This window comes from Buteo buteo, chromosome 18 (genome assembly GCF_964188355.1).
Source record: "Buteo buteo chromosome 18, bButBut1.hap1.1, whole genome shotgun sequence".
NCBI classification, from domain to species: domain Eukaryota; kingdom Metazoa; phylum Chordata; class Aves; order Accipitriformes; family Accipitridae; genus Buteo; species Buteo buteo.
Genome location: NC_134188.1, coordinates 4,730,425 through 4,748,189, shown reverse-complemented (window position 1 = coordinate 4,748,189; position 17,765 = coordinate 4,730,425). Strand labels below are relative to the sequence as shown.

The 17,765-nt window shown below is 40.9% G+C and overlaps 1 protein-coding gene across 1 annotated transcript in view; it reads left to right on the top strand.

The window, feature by feature from the left end:
- Positions 1-17,765, top strand: part of MTUS2 (microtubule associated scaffold protein 2) — a 310,632-nt gene that overhangs the window by 123,938 nt on the left and 168,929 nt on the right. Inside the window, exon 6 of the mRNA XM_075050661.1 lies at positions 6,031-6,237. Within this exon, the coding sequence (XP_074906762.1) occupies positions 6,031-6,237 (207 nt within the window). The remainder of the gene's footprint in view (positions 1-6,030; positions 6,238-17,765) is intronic.

Below are 17,765 nucleotides of genomic sequence, written 5' to 3'. Positions count from 1 at the left end.
ATATGTTTTCCTTGGTTATAAAGACTTCTTGGAGCAAGCATGTTAGGATTTGCATTAATTAGCTGATTATTTTCATGGGATTAATGTCTGATTTTGAAAAGTATAACAGAGATCTCATCATTAAAACTTCACTTAATTCTACTCATTAACTTCATTTAATTCTACATTTTTCAGGAGTATTTATGGTATTTTTTTCTCCAAGTGAGTTAATGAAATGTTGTTTCCTTATCATCTCTCTCTGTATTAAATTTGCCAGTCCTGAGGGTCTAGCAGTTCCTCTCATTTCTAAGCAAGTTAACTCTTGTTAAAGATACAATTTATATCTAAATCAGGACAGCAATGTTTCTGATTAGTCAGACACACAGAGGTGTATTCATTTATTTGTGTGTTTGCATATGTATAATGTATTTCATCATGAATGCTACAATATGCCTGCAGTTTCTCCTGGTAGGAAAGCTTTACTTTCATGTTTATTCTCAGGAATACCTAATACCTGAACAAGTAAATGAGATTTGGTGATAGAAAGGGGGTTTTGAGGTTACTTCCCGAAATGCTGCATTACTGCTACTCCAGCTGTGTGCTTATTTTATAGGTTTGCAGTCTGAGGTGCTTGGATTTGAGCTGGCAAACTTCTAAATTATTTAAGGAAAGAGGTGACAAGGGGAGAATTCAGAGAGGAAAATATTCTCTATCCTCCACTAATCTGCAGTGTTTTCAGTTGGCGCTCTGCTTTTTTTGGGGAGAGCAATCTGACCGTATTTCAAAAAGAAAAATTAAGTGCTTCAAAGAAAGACACACACTTCTTCAGAGTTTTGCTAAGGACATTGTCACCACACTTGAGACTTAGTCATATGCCAGCTCTCTGCTCCCAACAACTATTGCATCTTCAAAGAACCAAAATGCATCGTATGAGGAGGGTTGTCTATGTGACTCTTGTGCCAAATTGTCAGTCAGGAGAACGGTGTCAGTAACAATCTGGGTGCAGCAGGAGGCAAATGCTTCGTACCCTACCTCCTCCCTGGCAAAAGCCAAGCATCGGCGCTGGCTGGGCACCCGCAGGCGCTTCTGAGCAGCCGATGAGCAGCAGCCGGGCAGATGAGACGTGGCTCTGGTGCACAGAGAAGTGTTCTTGCTGCTCTGGGCTTTCAGTGGAAAAATGCAGTGAGTGTGGCTCGGGCACTGACAATTCCTGTGCCGTGGGATGCGGCTGCTTTGCGCATCAGCTACAAAGCACACACAGTTGTTTGCAGTTTGAATGAAGGGCGAGCTGACAAATTCTTGGGGTTGTGAGAACGTGCTAACCAGCCTTGGGTGACCTGGGAGCTGGGAAGGCACAGAGCAGCTTTTAGGGGCTTTTAAATCTGAATCAGGAGGAGGTGAGCATTTCCTACCGTATGACGGTGGACTGACCGATCGGAAATTAATTGATGTTCAGCAGTGACAACTGTTTTGCGTTTGGAACTGAACTGTCCCAGGCTTGACAGTATTTGGATGAGAGACCATCAGGGGAGCTGGGCACAACCTGCTCACTGCTGTTTAGTTGTAAATCATTAAAGCCTCTGTTTTAAAGCCTCTTTCCTCAGTTCTTGTTCAGAGAGAAGTCATTATGTCTGTAACAGGGAAACCACAAAGGTAGTGGCAACAGAATAGGTTTCTTACTTGCGTAATTTGTTTTTAATTTGCAGAGATATCAATGATTGGGTTAACTCTGAGGTGGGTTAACTCTGCTTATATTATCTCTGACTAATGCAGTGACCTTGCAGGTAACTTCTTTGCCCCAGATTCCCCAATATGCAATGAGAATAATGGTGTTCAGAGCATCCTATAAAAGAAAGTGAGCTTTCTGAGAGAAAATGACACCTATTGATTAAAGTTTTAATGGAAATTCTTGTCAAAAAAAAAAAAGAACGACTAAAAACCCCACCACAAGAAGACAAAGGCTTGCCAAGGATCACTGAATTGCAAGCAGAGTTGAAGTCTTGAACCGCTACTCTTTTTCATAAGAACATATCTGTGTAACTCCTTTCTTTAATTTTTCATTCATTTCACCTAAAACCTATTTCATTTTTCACAGAAGTCACATGAAAGTTGCTTATACATGTGCATGGAGATGTGATTCATGTGCAGTGGGGATGCATAAGAAGTCTAGCTCAGACTTTTCTTAAGGCTCCCCAGACACATCTGGTTTGTGTCAATCAGTTGCTACCTCAAAAAGTTTTCGTGTTTCTAGATGGGAACAGCTTGAAGTGTCATAGAAAATCACTTGTGTGCCATGCAGACAACAATACTTAATTCTATAATTAGCTTCAGGCAGTGAGACAGCTGGAAAGATTTTTTGCCAATTTTTTAAGCTTATTTTGGCAGATTTTTATTAAAATGAAAGCTGCTCATTAAAATAACTTTCATTTTGAACTTCCAGATCTTGTTTGCAGGAGTGCTTCTATACTTCTAAGAAACAGAAATAAAGAAAGAACATCCATCGTAAAACTTGATGATATTTAGAACAGAAAATACGTACAATAGGCTGATGTCTCATGTATTTTAATGAGAAAGAAGACACAAAATGACTTAGCTTTAAGGATTTCAATGCACCCCTAATGAGGATAATGTCCTGCCCCCAGGTCCTCGTGGTACAGAAGAGCTGGATTACAAAGAAGAGAAGTGAAAAATAATTTAAGGGTAATCATGAGTTCAAGATACAAAATATTGTTAGTTCAGGGGTAATTTGAAATGAAGTCATAAACTGAAACACTCACGGAAGTGTGAGAAAAAACACTGAATCCTCTGCCTGGGTCTGGGAGAATGCTTTTGAAGAAAAGATAGAGATGTCTCGGCATTTTGTCACCAAAAACTTTCTGGGTTTAAGGAAATTCTTCTGCTTCAGTGACACTCATGGTGCTCAGTGTGCCGCAGACTGCAGGTGCTTGGTTGCACAGCGGTGCAGAGAACGGACAGCCCGGGGACTCGGTGTGGGCATCCCTGCGGTTGAGCTGGGGACATGGCAGTCCCATGCCCACTGTACTAGGGCAAGTGCATTTCAAATGCTTTTTAAATAAAACCATTTCTAACAACTCCCCCCACTGCCCCAGTGGAATTTCCCCTGTTCTACTGCAGGAAATTTGTGATATTTATAGCTTTTTGCTGTAAAATGGAAAGATTTCTCCCTCCACCTCAATTTTCAGAGATTCTTAGGAAAGAGGAATCTCAACTCTCAGCTTACGTAGTGCAGGTGGTGTTGGTGCATTTTTCAGAAACCTGTAAAACCCACAAGAGACAGTGGGTTCCGTACTGCCACTGACGTGAGTGGGTTCCTTGCTCCTGCAGCCACTTGCCATGGGTGCTCACCTCTGCTTGGTCCTGTCACCGATGCAACACAGGGAATATTTTGCACACTGTGACTGAGTTGTGTGGCTTTTATCACTTGCAGTTGCCCTTCTGTAATTAGTCCTCTAGGTAGCTGGCAAGGCTGATGTTTGGCCATGCCCAGCCACTAGCAAGTGTATGACTGTGCAGCCAGCTGGGTAAACAAGATGGTCTGACCCATCCAAAATTCTGCTGAAGTGTTTGTATCAGCGTTGGTGGGGGCATGATGAGTCTGATTGTGGAAGGGAGAGAGCACAGGATCATCCTTTCATGGTAAAAATGCAGCCTTATACTGGCATAAGCCAATCTGAGTCCCACCGTGCAGCCGTTGTTAACACAAGAAGATATTGGTCCTGTCAAATAGAAAGATTCTGTCCGAAAGATGATTAGTATGTCATTTCTAGCATTTGGGACTCTTAAATTAAGCTTTTCACTGGACACTTTCTTATTCCCACATGAAAATTAGTTCATGTCATTCACACTAATTGCAAGCTGTGCTGGTAGCACTGAGGGAAACATTGAGATCAGGTTCTGTAGTGCCTTGCCGTGGAGTCATTTAGATGAGGCGTGAATGTCCCCAGCAGTGGGGAGGGAAGAAGTCTGGCTTGATGGTGCTTTGCAGATGACCATAAGCCACCTGTGATAGACCACTGTCAAAGCAATGCTGCACAAGCCTGGCAGTAAACTGATGCAAAACATCGCTGCTTATCTGGTCTCCATGCTAATGTGCCTGCACTGCTCTTCACCTGCACCTGGAGCCCACAGCTGCCTCGGAGCCCATCTTCACATCGTCCAAATGAAGCCAGATTCAGGATCAGAGTCTAAAATTGCCCCTGTTGGTGCCAAAAAAGTGAACGGGGATTTTAGCAGTCTTTTATTACACACTGTGGATATTTATTATTTTCATTTGGGTTACTCTCCACAACATGTCCTCCTCCGGGCTGATAAAGGTGCTGCAGTCAGACATCCATCTCCTTGTGTCTTAATAAAGGCCTCAACTTGTGAAGAGTGGGTACAAAAAATGCATTTTTAAGAGTCTATGGTATATAAATTATTTTGTTTGTTGAGCAAGAAGCATTTTTTGTTGTCTTTTACAGGAATGTGTTTTATAGAATAACAAAACTCTTTTTAGTTTAGTGTTACTCATATTTCTATTTCAAAAGAAAAGGCTTAGTTTTGTTAAACAAAGCGTAGTATTATTATTGTGATGAGGTACACAACTATCTTTCAAAATCCCCGTAACATTTTTCTGCTCAAAGGAGTTAGTCTTGTTTTCTATAAAGTCTCCTCAAAGTGTAATGCTTCATTAAAATTAATAAGGCTGTGACCTACATAGTTTACAAAAGAATTAAATACTGTAATAATATGAAGACCATATTCTTACTGTGCAGTTAATTGCTATTTTTCCTTTATATTATGAATGTTCACTTCTTCCTTTGAAGTACGTGTCAGACTAATGCACAAATAGTGTTCACCGAATCAGAATGGGAAAAGGGTGACTTTGCGGCCTTTTCTGGCAAAATATGTTGATAGTTTTAATGCTGCCTTGTCTCCTAACCCACCGGTCCTGATGACTGATTAAGCACTCTAGCATCAGCTTTTGGAGAGCTTTATTCATTTTTATTTTTTTTAGTGTATATTTTTACCGCTCAGGATTCCACAGGGAACAGGAATCTGATATTGTCAAACCTACAGAGAAAAGCTCTGTACAAATTTTATGTACAATTGAGGTCCAGATCCACTTGGTATCCAGACCTTCCAATCAAAAGCAAACTCTAATCTTTGGTCCTTGAAGATAATCCTGCCATATTCAGGGTCCATGAAGACAATTTGGCACATTTATGGATCTATGTTCTGGATTTGCCTAGAAGAGATTGCCTAAGCAAGAGCAGCAGAATACAGGGTAGGACACAAGCTAGAGACAGATGACCAGTTAGTAGTTGCCACGGGCAGACATGGTAGCCGAACTACTGTTGTTGCCTGACTTCATCTGTTATAAGCCCGCTATTGGCAGTTGTCTGAGACTTGGTTGATGTCATTCACTAGGCTGATGGTTTATAGTGAGTAGAAGTCCATCAATGGAAATGGCTGGTGGTATGTTAAAAAAGTACAACTTTACAGGTCATGTCCTTGTTCCTGGGCTTGGTGCAAGAAAAGGGCATTTTCTTTCAGCAAAATTTGAAAGAAAGACTTCAAAGAAGTGTTTTCTTTGATGGAATACAAAGAAGTCCTGTGTCCTTGAAGAGGATTGTTGGTGTTCTACAATAGTTTCCAAAATTGGAGGCTATGCGTGGCATGTTTGTCTCTGTGTCTGAGTTTCCTTTAATTGGCACATAACAAATGTAAAATTAGAAAGTGATACAGCATAAAAGAAGATAACATTAAAAAAAAATCTTAGCAGACTTGAACTATGTTACTTTCCTGGAAGTTTGAGTTATGCCCCATGGGTCCTTGCTACATTTCACGTTTTAAAAATTATTGCCACTTGTAATTGTTCCACAGAACTTTTAGTGGAGCAAAGTATAAGACATTACTGCAGTTTGAGCAGCCGTTAAAAATTGTATTCAGTCTTTATACTGACTTTACGTAGCTGGGTGGTAGAGGTAGTGGTCCGTATTTCCCAGTTAAGTTTATTTAATAAAAATTTCTTTCTTTTCCTTCTTTCAGTTGATCTTAAGAAAGGCTCATGTCCAAGTGCTGCAAAATCAAATCTCCCCAAGCCCTGCCAGTCTGGACTTCGTCCTCCAGGTTATTCACGGTTGCCAGCAGCTAAGCTGGCTGCATTTGGTTTTGTGAGGAGCTCAAGCGTATCCTCTGTCTCCAGCAACCAGTCAAACGACAGTGCTCAGAGTGATCAAAGCAGGACAACCAACCGTAAGTCCAAAAAGTGTCCTTCTTTCTGGAGGGCTATTAAATAGATGTATTCCAGCATTGTCCAGGCTGGAGTTTGTGTCTAATTTAGGACTAATGTAAGCTGTGCAGCACTCACTAATCTCTTCTGTGCCACTGAGCTGTAGGTTTGGTATCTTGATTTCCCAGTGTAATTTTTTTAAAATATTGTTAATAATAGATATATAGGTCCTGAATGTACATGGCATATAGAAGGGGCTGGTTTCCCTGTTGCAGAGAAAATCACATTAAGAGTGAACCTGAGGTATTTTTACATTTTGTTTGTACTTAGAATATCCCTTCTTACAAGCTGAAGGAAGTAAATAATCACACTAAACTGTGTTTGGTAAGTACATTGCAGTATGCGGAAGAGTTTAGGACAAAGATTATCTAAAATGAGCAACATAGTCTTTCTCATCTGCTTTTCTTCTGCCTCTTAATATGTTGTGTAATAAACTGCATGTAAACTAATAATAATGTGAAAGGGATCAGAACTGATCTCGTAGCTCTTATCTCATCTACCAGACTTGGAGGGATCTTGTGGCTGAAATGTCATTTCAAATCCTATTTTCTGTAAAGACCATTAATTTTATTAAGTACAAAATAATACCCACTGGATTGTGCGGTGCTTGGGAAGTGCGCGCATGCCCTGGGCTCGGAGCGGAAAGGGGGATTGAGGGATTTTCATGCCCGTTCTTCTTTGAAGACTGGATTGAGCCTGAACTGTGTCAATATCAAAGCAAGCGGTATCAGCCCTGGAGGGGTGCAGATGGGGGGGACCAGGTGATATGAAGCGCCAGAGGAGACAAGACGCTGCAGGCTCCTAAATCTTTAGGAGAAGAAGCATTAGTAATCTCGGACCTAAGAGAGTTACATCTGACTCTTCATTCGTCTTAAAAGAAGTTGATTTCATTTGTATATTCTGGTGTATTTTTATATTATATTTGTGCATTAATCCCATGAAAACTGAAACCGTATTCCAGTCACCGGAAGGATGTGGAACTATTTGGCGCATACATTTTGTTCCAGCTCGCTTAGTTGAAGATGGTAACCCTCTTTAATGTTGCAATTAGGATGTTGTGACCAACTTGTGCATGTTGCAAGAATGTTTCTGACGGATATGAAAATTACCCAGGGGAAGTGTTCTGCTTGTACAAATTCATGTAGAGATGAGCTCAGCCTGTCACCTGATGAAAAATAGGACCTATCACTTCTGCTCTTGCTGACAAGTTAGATAGCTCATCTAAGCAGTTGTCTAGGTTCCCTCTACCTCCGTGGGAGAGCAAGAGAATGAGCCCCTCCTGAGGGTCATCTCTCTGATGTGGTTCCTGTGAACAGCTGTCCAGCCCAGAAGTCTTTCATTTGTCTTTAATTCCAAGTGGATAATGCTTCCTCCTGGACCGGAGTGAGGGAAGGAGAAGGTGTGTTACCAAGCAGGTGAAGGCACTCCCTGTGTTAAGGGTGTCAGCCCTTGGGTAAGTCATCACACGAGAAGACACCTAACATCACCTGCTTTCTGTGGATTAAGGGCAACACAACTCCCGTTCATCACTCCTGATAGGGCAGATAGGTAGGAAGAAACAATTGTTTCCTTCCTGTTGAATTATTAACTTTCATAGAAATGTTATCAGTATGAAAATGGATCATCTTTTTCTATTTATAGTCTTATGTGCCAGCAAGAGTTAAATTAGTTGCCCAACACCCAGAGAGCACAAATTAGTTGCTTTTCTATTCTACTGCAGCTTATTTAACACAGATCAGCAGTGCACTTCAACATGCGCAGAAAGTAACCCCAAGAGTGGATGTAGGGGAGAACTATTGGCTCAGGAATCTTAGCATGACATATTATTTCTTCCCTTCGCTGTCTGCTGGAAGAATGGTTTTATTTAAATTAAATAAATAGCTGATTCTGTAGTTACTACCCGAGATCTTATCTTTGACTACATCAGGCTTCCTAGAGGGCAGGGTAAAGTTTTACTGTTAATTTCCTAGCTCAGTAGGGTAGAAAATGCAAAATGATCTAGCTTTAGAAATCTTCAAACATATATGATAACACAATTTCCTATTTAAGCAGCATCTCTGCATGTCAGGGAGACAGAAGTAATTGAAAACATCTTACAAGTGTGCATATATTATAAACAGAGGGGCTGCTACTGTTGTAAATGGAGGGGCTCACCTCAAGGTCTTGTATCTGCTGTAAAAAAAATCATGATGTATTGCAAGTTGCTAAAAAGCAGATGACTGTGGCTGGGTGACAGGAAAACACGAGTTTATTTTAGGGGCGGAGTGTTTTAGGGGAAACGGTGATTCTTGAAGGGGTGGTACTGAGATCCTGTTCTTGCTTTTCTCTCCCCTGCCAGATGTCTTAGGGTGCTAGCTCTTCCCAAACCCCTGATGGTTACATTTCTTTTCAGAAATCCCAACTAGTGTCTCATTTTGGCATACTAATACTGATTAAAGGCTGTCTAGAGAGTAAAACCCCACTTGTTTAGAGTAAGGAGACGTGATGCTTGTGTTGCAGGGAAGTTTGTTAATGGAGCTGCGATGTGGCAGCTTTGTTCTTCACCAGATTTCTCCCCTTCCCGTGACCTCTCTGAAAGCAGTGAGCCTGGATGTGCACCGAGCCTGTGCTACGCTCCTCGGCTGACTTTCTGGCAATAGCTCACATATTCTGATCGACTCAATTAAACGGATTTGCAGTGGTGGGACCGTGCTCTTTTCCCATGGTAGGGACAGGGCAGGCTGTGCAGCACTTGCCTGCTTGTCCTCTGGTCTTTCCTGGAGTCCCATCCCTGGAGCGTGGGTATAAGCCAGGCTGCTGTTCGCCGATAACACACCAACTGCGACGGCCGTGCCATCAGCTGCTAATCAGGATCAGTCGTAACGGGGCTCTGCTCCTGTGGGGCCCTGCCTAATTGTCTGCTGAGCCTGGAGGGACAGCTCTGACATCCCAGCCGCTCGGCATCTCACCACCTTCTGTGGCAGGGAACTGACCAGCAAGCCAGGGTCATTAGTCTGTTTTGGCCATTTAAAATCCACTCTTCGGTGCTTACGTGTAACTTGCAGTTTGCACACAGGGGAGCCAGGGTGAAGCTCATTCACGATTACAGTGGCATGTAAGGCAGCTTCTCACCTTGCTGAAGGAGGTGGGATGCAGAAGCCAAAGACCATTCCTTTTTGGAGCTGGGTCCTAGGATAGATCAGGGGAGCTCACCACGGCTCACCGCTGGCTGTCCTGTCACGTTCAAAATGAAATGGTTAAAATGGTTCAGGGTGAGCTCTTTGTTCCATATGGTGAACAAGGGCATTTGTGTTTGAATAAAACAACTCAGAGAAGCATAGGCAGTGAGAGCTTGCTGTACCAATGGAGGGGGTCCATCCTTTGTTGCTACTAATGTTCCTCTCCCGAGCGTGCAGCTCTCCCTGCCGCTTCCACACCTCCCTTCCCAAGGCTTCCCACATCAGAGCAGCTCTATACCACAGTACAGCAAGGCCCACGTAAGGTCTTCTGCTGGGCCAAAGCCACGCAGCCTGGCACCTGTGGGACAGCTGGGAAACCCCAGGCTGAGGGTCAGCTCCAGGTCCTGCTATCAGCCCTCCCCAGATTTGTTCCGTGCCACTGATAGGTTTTTCCAGTAATATTTTTGTTCAAGATGACCTGAAAAGTTCAAGTTTACCCTCAGCTCTGGCCTGCTGGTTTTGAGGTTTAAAAATGTGTAATATTCTAAACCATTGTTCTTTATTTAGGCAGAGGGGTTTTTTTGTGTGTCAAAAAACTTGTCGAGTTTGTTTACACTCTGAATTGGCTAGAATTGAAAAATTCAGATACTTCAGTCTAAGAGGAACATGAGTGTTCTCTGCTAAATATGAGAAAAAGTGAATGACTAGCAAAGTCATGTTAAGGTTGAAACCAGTATGATTTGGAGTAGAATGAAACAATTGTGTAAACACAAAGGAAAGACTTCTAAATAGCTAACTTACAACAAAATACCTAACTTTGTGTATTTTCCCTTGAAATTTTAAATACAGTATATTGAAGCTTCACCTGTTTCTGCCCCAAATAAAATTTGCCTAAGAGGTTCACGTCGTACACCAAAGGCCCACAGCTGTGGGATGTGGTTCCCAATATTATCTTGTGATTCTGCAGTGCAGTAATACAATGCCCAGGCTGTAGTTTCTGTTTTACTAGTTTGAGGTCTTAGAGTTCTCTCGTTTGCATCTACATTTCTACTGATCGGCTGAATATCCTGCTCATGTAATTAGTTTTATGTACTTCCTCAGAATAGACTCTAATGTGCTGTAAGTACCACATAGGAAACAGTTCATTAAGCACCATGAAACAGTTTGATGTGTGGAGGATTGGAAGAAGGACGGATTGTTTAGAATGAGTTGAGGTATGGTAACTGCTATGAGTTTAGGAAATGAAAGAATGTAGGTATAATATCAGGAAATACTTCATAGTCATAAGGTCTACTAGTCTGTTAAATAATCTTCCAACTCAAGTGATGAAATCCCTGTTGCTTAAGATTCTTAAAATAGAATAATAGCATGGCGTTAGAGGCAATTCTTCTCCAGCGAGGTGCTAGACTAAAAGACATAATGCTATTCAATATCTACCCACAGCTCTGAGTGCTGAAGCAGTTGCTTTTCAGACTGAGCAAGGAAATGGTGAAGAATATTTTGAAACTTGTTTTAATATCTCATGACAGCTATTGTTTTGTTTAAAATTATAGAAACATGAAACTGCATGTGTTATGTAAACTTGCATGATCCCCTCTCCAATGTATAGATTTCACGCTGGTTTTTTGACCTTGCGTTGCCTGGACTTGCTAAATGCTGAATTTCCATTCTAATAAGCAAAGATGTCAAAGTGTCAGATTCAGGTGGGCAGAGAAATGGGGAAATTAAAGTGAGCACAGAAGCCTTGAATACATGGCTAATTGCCTCCAAAAAAGGTAGAACATTCAAAATTGTCACATGATGGACAGATGTACCAATTGTTCTTAAATACATAAGTGTGTAAATGCAAAGATTTTCCTATAGGAAAATACATTCCAATCATATTTCTATGACTGATTTTCTATTCATTTTTCTACATGACAAATTCAAATTTTTTTTCCCTTCTGATCTTACTCTGATATTAATATTTTGATGGAAGAATCACTTTATGCCATCACTTCGCTCTGAATAGGACTAAAATAGAACAGTATCGAGTTAGGATTTTCAGCTTTGTGGGGTGAAGCATCTGGAAAAGTGCAGTATGTCAGCCAGGGAGAGTAAGGGCTGAAAAGACATATTAGCTGCCTTCCAGACTCTCAGCATTTACTTTTCATACTCTAGTTGTTACAACTGGGGAAAAAAAACATTCAAAGAATGACTTGGAGGTGTAGGCACAGCAATTTCTCTCTGTTTGCAGAGATTGAAACAACAGTGCTGAAGTATAACTTGTCCATTAATTTCAGTGGGGTTTAGATACGGTGCTTGTGATAGTATTTTAAATGTGATAGTATTTTAATAGGTTAGATAATGTTTTTACTGTCTACACTGTTACCTCTTCCCCTGCCCTTTGGAGCACACAGAAGAGGGAAGCAGTACCATACTGGGAGGGTCTGTACCACTCCCTGCAATGAATAAGTAAAGGAAGGAAGACCAAGCTGGTTTGGAAATGAGGAACTACTTTTATATGAAGATGCCAACCTGAAACATTTGGAGGGGTTGCAAATTTACTGAGCTGAAGTTTGTCAAAACTGAAAAAATCCATGAAACTTTCAATTCTGCAAAGCCCACTTTTTATAACCAAAGAACAGTTGAAATGATTTTGCCAGCTCCACTTCAACAGAGAGCTTAATCATCATGTTTGTTATTGTTGTAAAATGCCATATCAAATCTGCGTTTTTAATTGCAAGAAGGCTGGTCTGGGAGATTCTGTGTCTAAATTGTGCTAAAATTGTCCTGGCTCAGACCTGGCAGCTCCAGTTCCAGTTTTTGGCACTTATTTCTGTCTGGCTTTTTAAAAGTGACTTAAATTATCCACCTCACTTTCCCGTCTGTAAAATGGGGTGGGAGAGTACAAATGTTTGCACAGGTATTGGGTAATGGGGTGACAAGGAAGAAATACATAGAGACAAATCCTCTTTCCTGGCCCATTTCCACACAGGATTATTTGACTGATTACGAGCACCTAATTTAGTCACCATGACTCTTAGAGTTTAATCTGCAGAGGGTAAAAAGCAGTTCAAACCACTGGCACACCAGGCTGCCAGACACCAGGTTCACTGGAGAAGGTAGTGCATCGCCCCACAATTAGATTATTCCCATCACAGGCACCCAAACTATCCCTCTCCTTTGACTCTGTGGGGAGATGTTTCAATGATCAGTCTCATGAACGTAGCTACTGTGGCAGCCTGCTTAGGTACCTCTATACTGGGCTGTTTCATCAGCCCCTTCTTTATTTTAAAGATGTCCTGTGGCTGGTTTTGTTCTGCCTTGGTCAATAGGAGATCATGACTACTTTTTTTGTTGCAGTAGAATGGACTTCATTCATTTTTTAGAGGGATACGAGAAATCAGTGGAGCCATTTCTAAAATAACTATTTTTTTCAGTCTTTAAATCACATTTTCTAAAGCAATTAGTCTTCAGGGAGCCTGAAGGGGATCCCCTCTGATAGGGATGTGAGGGGGAACATGAGGCTGGTCCCCTCTGCAGCCTGGGTTAGAAGAGAGCTGCTGGTGGAGTGTGACTTTTAAAGTCTGGGGAAAAGCCACGGTCAGTCTGGAGCCTGTAACAGGGCAAGCACAGCACATGTCTTTCTGGGGATGCACAGCCCTCAGAACAGCAGCATTTAAAATGGCCTTTTGAAAATATGAAGGCAAGCAGCAACTGGAACATATCTGTCACATCCAAATTAAAACCCCTCTGAAGACCAGAAAATTCACTAGAAATTGTCTCTGTTTCATACTGTAATCTTCCTATTCTATCTGATGAGAGGGAAATACTCGTTTAGAAGTGAACCCTGTGGGCATTCATTGAAATGGATTAATCTCTTAATTTAGCCCAAAGAAAAATTAAGAAATAAAGCTTTGAAGAAGTGAGAGCTCTTCCATTTCTCTTCTTCTTATTTTATTTTTTTTCTTTTTAAAAACTTTTTTCTTCCTTTTTTTTTTTTTCCCCCCTCCATTCTGGACTAATCTGCCTTCTAATGAAATTGCAGTTAAAATCTTCATAGTCTCCCACTAATGAAGTACGACCTTGCAGGACTTCTGCTGCTGATGCTTCCACTTCAGCATGTCCCTCTCATGCATTTCATTACAGTTTATAAATCAGTATGTAGAAAGGGTTAATTCTGATGTCTAACTATGGCGCTGATCACTGGGGTATTTCATTGACTTCATCCACAGGTTTTGTGCTTTCGGAAATTCAAGCTTTTGGAAATCTGGATGCATTCAAATCCATAAAGATCCATCTCCAAAAAGCACCACATATTCTGCATTTTGTATTGTCTGTGAGGTTGGAGCTGGTAAGCACAGTGAGGGACTCCAGCTTTAAAATCCATGAGTCAAACAGGTGCCCAATTGAACCAATTACTGTCAATGACAAAAATCATTACAAACTCTATGACAATAGGCTTTTCCTAAAGAGAGCTTTTTCCAAAACTAAGCATTAATTAAAAGATATAAGATATTTGATATGGTAGTTATGAGCCAATTTTGAGTTACAGCAAGACAAAGAAATACCTATGTCACAGTTTTGAATTATGGAAACTTTGAAAGGATTTTTGAAATTATATTTTCACTTGTGTAGTTTCTGCTTAGGGTCAGTGAGGCTGTTAGCTTTTTTTCCTAAACAAGAGGCAAATAACCTTGAGGTTCAGTGTTTCTTTGATCTCTTTCAAGAATGACAAAATTAAAAAAGTGAGTCTGAGATGATCTCATTGCAATCATATTATTAATAGCTGTTGTCAAAGGTGAAATATTATGAATTTGTTAAGCACACAGTTCAATCCACTGTGTGCCTTACTAGCAATAAACAGGACTAAAGTTATAAATACTGTAAATACTACCGGCAAATCGCATTTAGACCAAAAGGTTTCAGAGAACAGAGCTGGCCTCTTTACAATACATGAAAAATCAATTAACAAAATGTTATGCCCTTGCAAAATGAAGTGTGGATAATGAACACAAATAAATGGGGATTTGAAAAAAGCCTGTATACTTGTCCCTTTTGGGGAGGGAGAGTGACTGATTAGTTTAGGAGAACCATGGTGGATTAGTGCAGGTATGTATTAAGAGTGGAGCAAAGGAAGACAAACTTCAAAGAAGTTTCTAATCTTTGATCCCATTATGAATCCTGTAGAAGACTCGTGAATTCTAATTTAGTAGCAAGAGAAGTGTTACAGCCAAAAGAGTGCGGTGCTATTTATAGAGGAAAAACTTTTCCCATGTAGAGGTTGGGCTGGAATCTCACCCATGACATTTTTTCCATCACACTAATCTAGTCCAAACAGGTTAAAATTGAGGTCATTTATGTAAGTCTTCCAGGTGCTCTTGAGAATATCTGCAATAAAAAGAAGAAAGAGCATCTTTTGAGGCTTTCAGTATTGCCACAAGTCTGTTAGTTGTGATACAAGAACTTGAAAATTGCAGCTTAAACAGCCTTTCCTTCTGGCTTGCTGCTTGACAGTCTCTAGAGACCTGGGCAAGATTACATAAGGCTGTAAACAGCTCAAAATGTTGTGCTTCTTTGTCTTGTGACAGGTGCGAGACCATAGGCTTTCAATTTGGGATTTCCAAGGTTAATTTAAAAGCTGGAAGAAAGCTGACTGAGGTCTGAAATAAGTAAAACCAGCAGTGGCAGAAAAATGACAAACTGAGACCCTCCAACCAAGAACACTAAGCTGAATAAAATGGAAACAATTGCAGAATATTTTCCTCCCGGGTGGGACTTATCACAAACTGTAGGCTACTGGCACACTCCACATCAGTGATACCATCATCAGCGGCCAGCAAATGTTCAGTCCCTTGGACATGAGCCTGAGAAATGGTAGGATGCTTCCCATGTGCCAGCTTTAAGGGTCCACTTGTGGGGCTGCTGTGGTTGGAGGAGAAATCTGCTGTTGTTCAGTTTGAACTGTGATTTGCAAAAAAAGCTTTGACTGTTCCTTATGGCAAGGAGTCAATTAAGCTGGGCTACATGGTGTAAATCTTTGATTTATGCTGTTCCCAACTTTACGGACTGCTGATATGGTTTCATGCAGTATAAGTTACCATCACCATATCCGTAGAAGGATACACAATCAGGAATACTTATGCAGAAATACAAGCATTTAGGATGAGAGAATAAAGTGCTCTTATTCACAGATCGGGACCTTGCCAGAATAGCTGGCAGCGTTCCCATCTGAACCTCGACTTCTGATCGTGCATTGGTGAGGTCCGTCTCAGAATGGAGCACATCTCTTGCTGTGTGCAGATTCACCAAGTGGTCAGAAGGTTACTGTGTTATGTTAGTGCACACCATCTGAATTGGGCTATTAGGTGTTGTACTGTATGTGTTTCTATATAAAAAGGTAGACGTTGCTAACCAGAATGCAATGGAGATGATGCCGATGCTGGCCAGCTGGGGGACCGAAGCCAGGAGCAACCACCAGAAATGCTAACTCTGCACAGTAGACCTTGATGACACAAAACGAGCCCAGATCAGTTAGTTCTTGCATGTCATGAACCTTCCTCCAGCTGAACGTGACATCAGTCACCTCTTTTTGTTTTCTTATTTAAAGCAATCTTCTCAAAGAAGACAAATTCCATGATATTCCTTAATTAAACTGCTACAAAGAAAGAAAATAGCTTCTAATTGGCAAAAAACAATTGGGAGACACCCTTCTACCTCACCACTGAAAGTAGAGAAGGAATACAGTAAGCGAAGGAATGAGTTGTTTTCTACCACTGCTTTGCATCTCAAAAATAGGGTACATTTCAGGTGCCGCGATAGCTTAATATTTATATTTGGTCAGTTGTTAAATTCCTTTCTATCACACGTTACAGTTATACTGTCTTCCTGCCAACCATTCCTGGAAAGGTATGTACAACCTCCAGAGAAAACTAAGCAAAACTGAGTGAGGAATGACATGTTTTGAATAAAATGGCGTATCTTGATCAAAACATCTCATGACCAAACCTGGGAAACCCTTGTATCCTCTTCTCTTGCTGCTAAACTGTGTGGATTAGGGTGGGCCAGAGCTCAGTCTGTGTCCTGAAGTGTGTGGTATGACTTTCTTGGGTTAGATGAAAGAATTAAAAATGCATCACTTTTAACCAGTATTTTTCTCCTAAAAAAAAGTTTATGTAATTTATTTGGCACTTTTTATAAACTCTTCTGCTCAGTTCTTACTGCACAGTACGAGATGATCTAGGAATTAATATTACTTTCATAATCTGAGGAACGGGGATTTCCCAATGAACGTTATTACAATACTTTTATTTAAACTGAAGGCCTATTTTTAGATGCTTGGATGTGTCCTGGGATAAAATGTTCCTTCTCTGACATGTTCTAATGTTGACTAAATGTATTATGTACTGCATATAGGTATCTAAGGAATTTTAATTGTCTCAGAGGTACACAATAGCTTTTTAGAATTAGGATATTTATCACTTGTCACAGCTTGTAAATTTAGATACAGAACAGGCCTGTACACTGTCAAGCTGTGTGGGAAAGTAAGAAGAATAAGAGGTAGCGTCATGGTCTCTGTATGCCTTCCAAACACATTAATAGTTAGTATGTTCTAAAAATGTCTAAGATGTAGTTTAAAAAAGCTTAAACCTGAAAGTAAGATGCATGAAAATGTAAAAGAAAAAAGCTGATGCTAAGAAACTCTCTCTTAGGCGCACAAGTCAGTCCTGCTCCTTTGGCAAAGTGGTAGTTGCTCTAAGAAACATACTGAATTATGCATGGCTTACCAGTGATCCTGCACTGGAGCTCGGTTGTGATGGTGGGAAGCTTTGGGGAATGTGTGCACTCCTGAACTGTCATCTACCTGTTGTGCGAATCAAAAGTATCTGCAGATAAAAAATTCAGATTAATTGAACAAAGCCCCCGAGCAGCTCGCTAAGTGATATAAGCTTGCTATCAGTCACAGTCGGAAGACTAAACTATGGACCGTCAGGCTGAACAATTTGCAGCTAGGATTAATTTGGTATTCCCCACTTTAGGGCATGCCAGCTATTGTGTTAAAAAACCTAGTAAAACTAGTCTAAAACATCAAAGGTTCATACATTTTAAAACAGACTGGCTTTTTCAAGGAGCCCACAGTTTTGTAACCATGTCATTTTTTTTTTAATTTTTTTTTTTTTTTAAATTGGTTTGGGTAGGTGGCAAACTTTTCCCTAAGTGGTATCTCACTAGCTGTCGTAAACTGGTTTCTGCCCTTAGCCGGGGGCTGTGGGAAGTGCTCCTTCACCGCCGTCTGGGCAGAGGTGAAGCGAAGCAACAAGGTCATGCCCAGCCCTGGTGTGGGTGAGGAC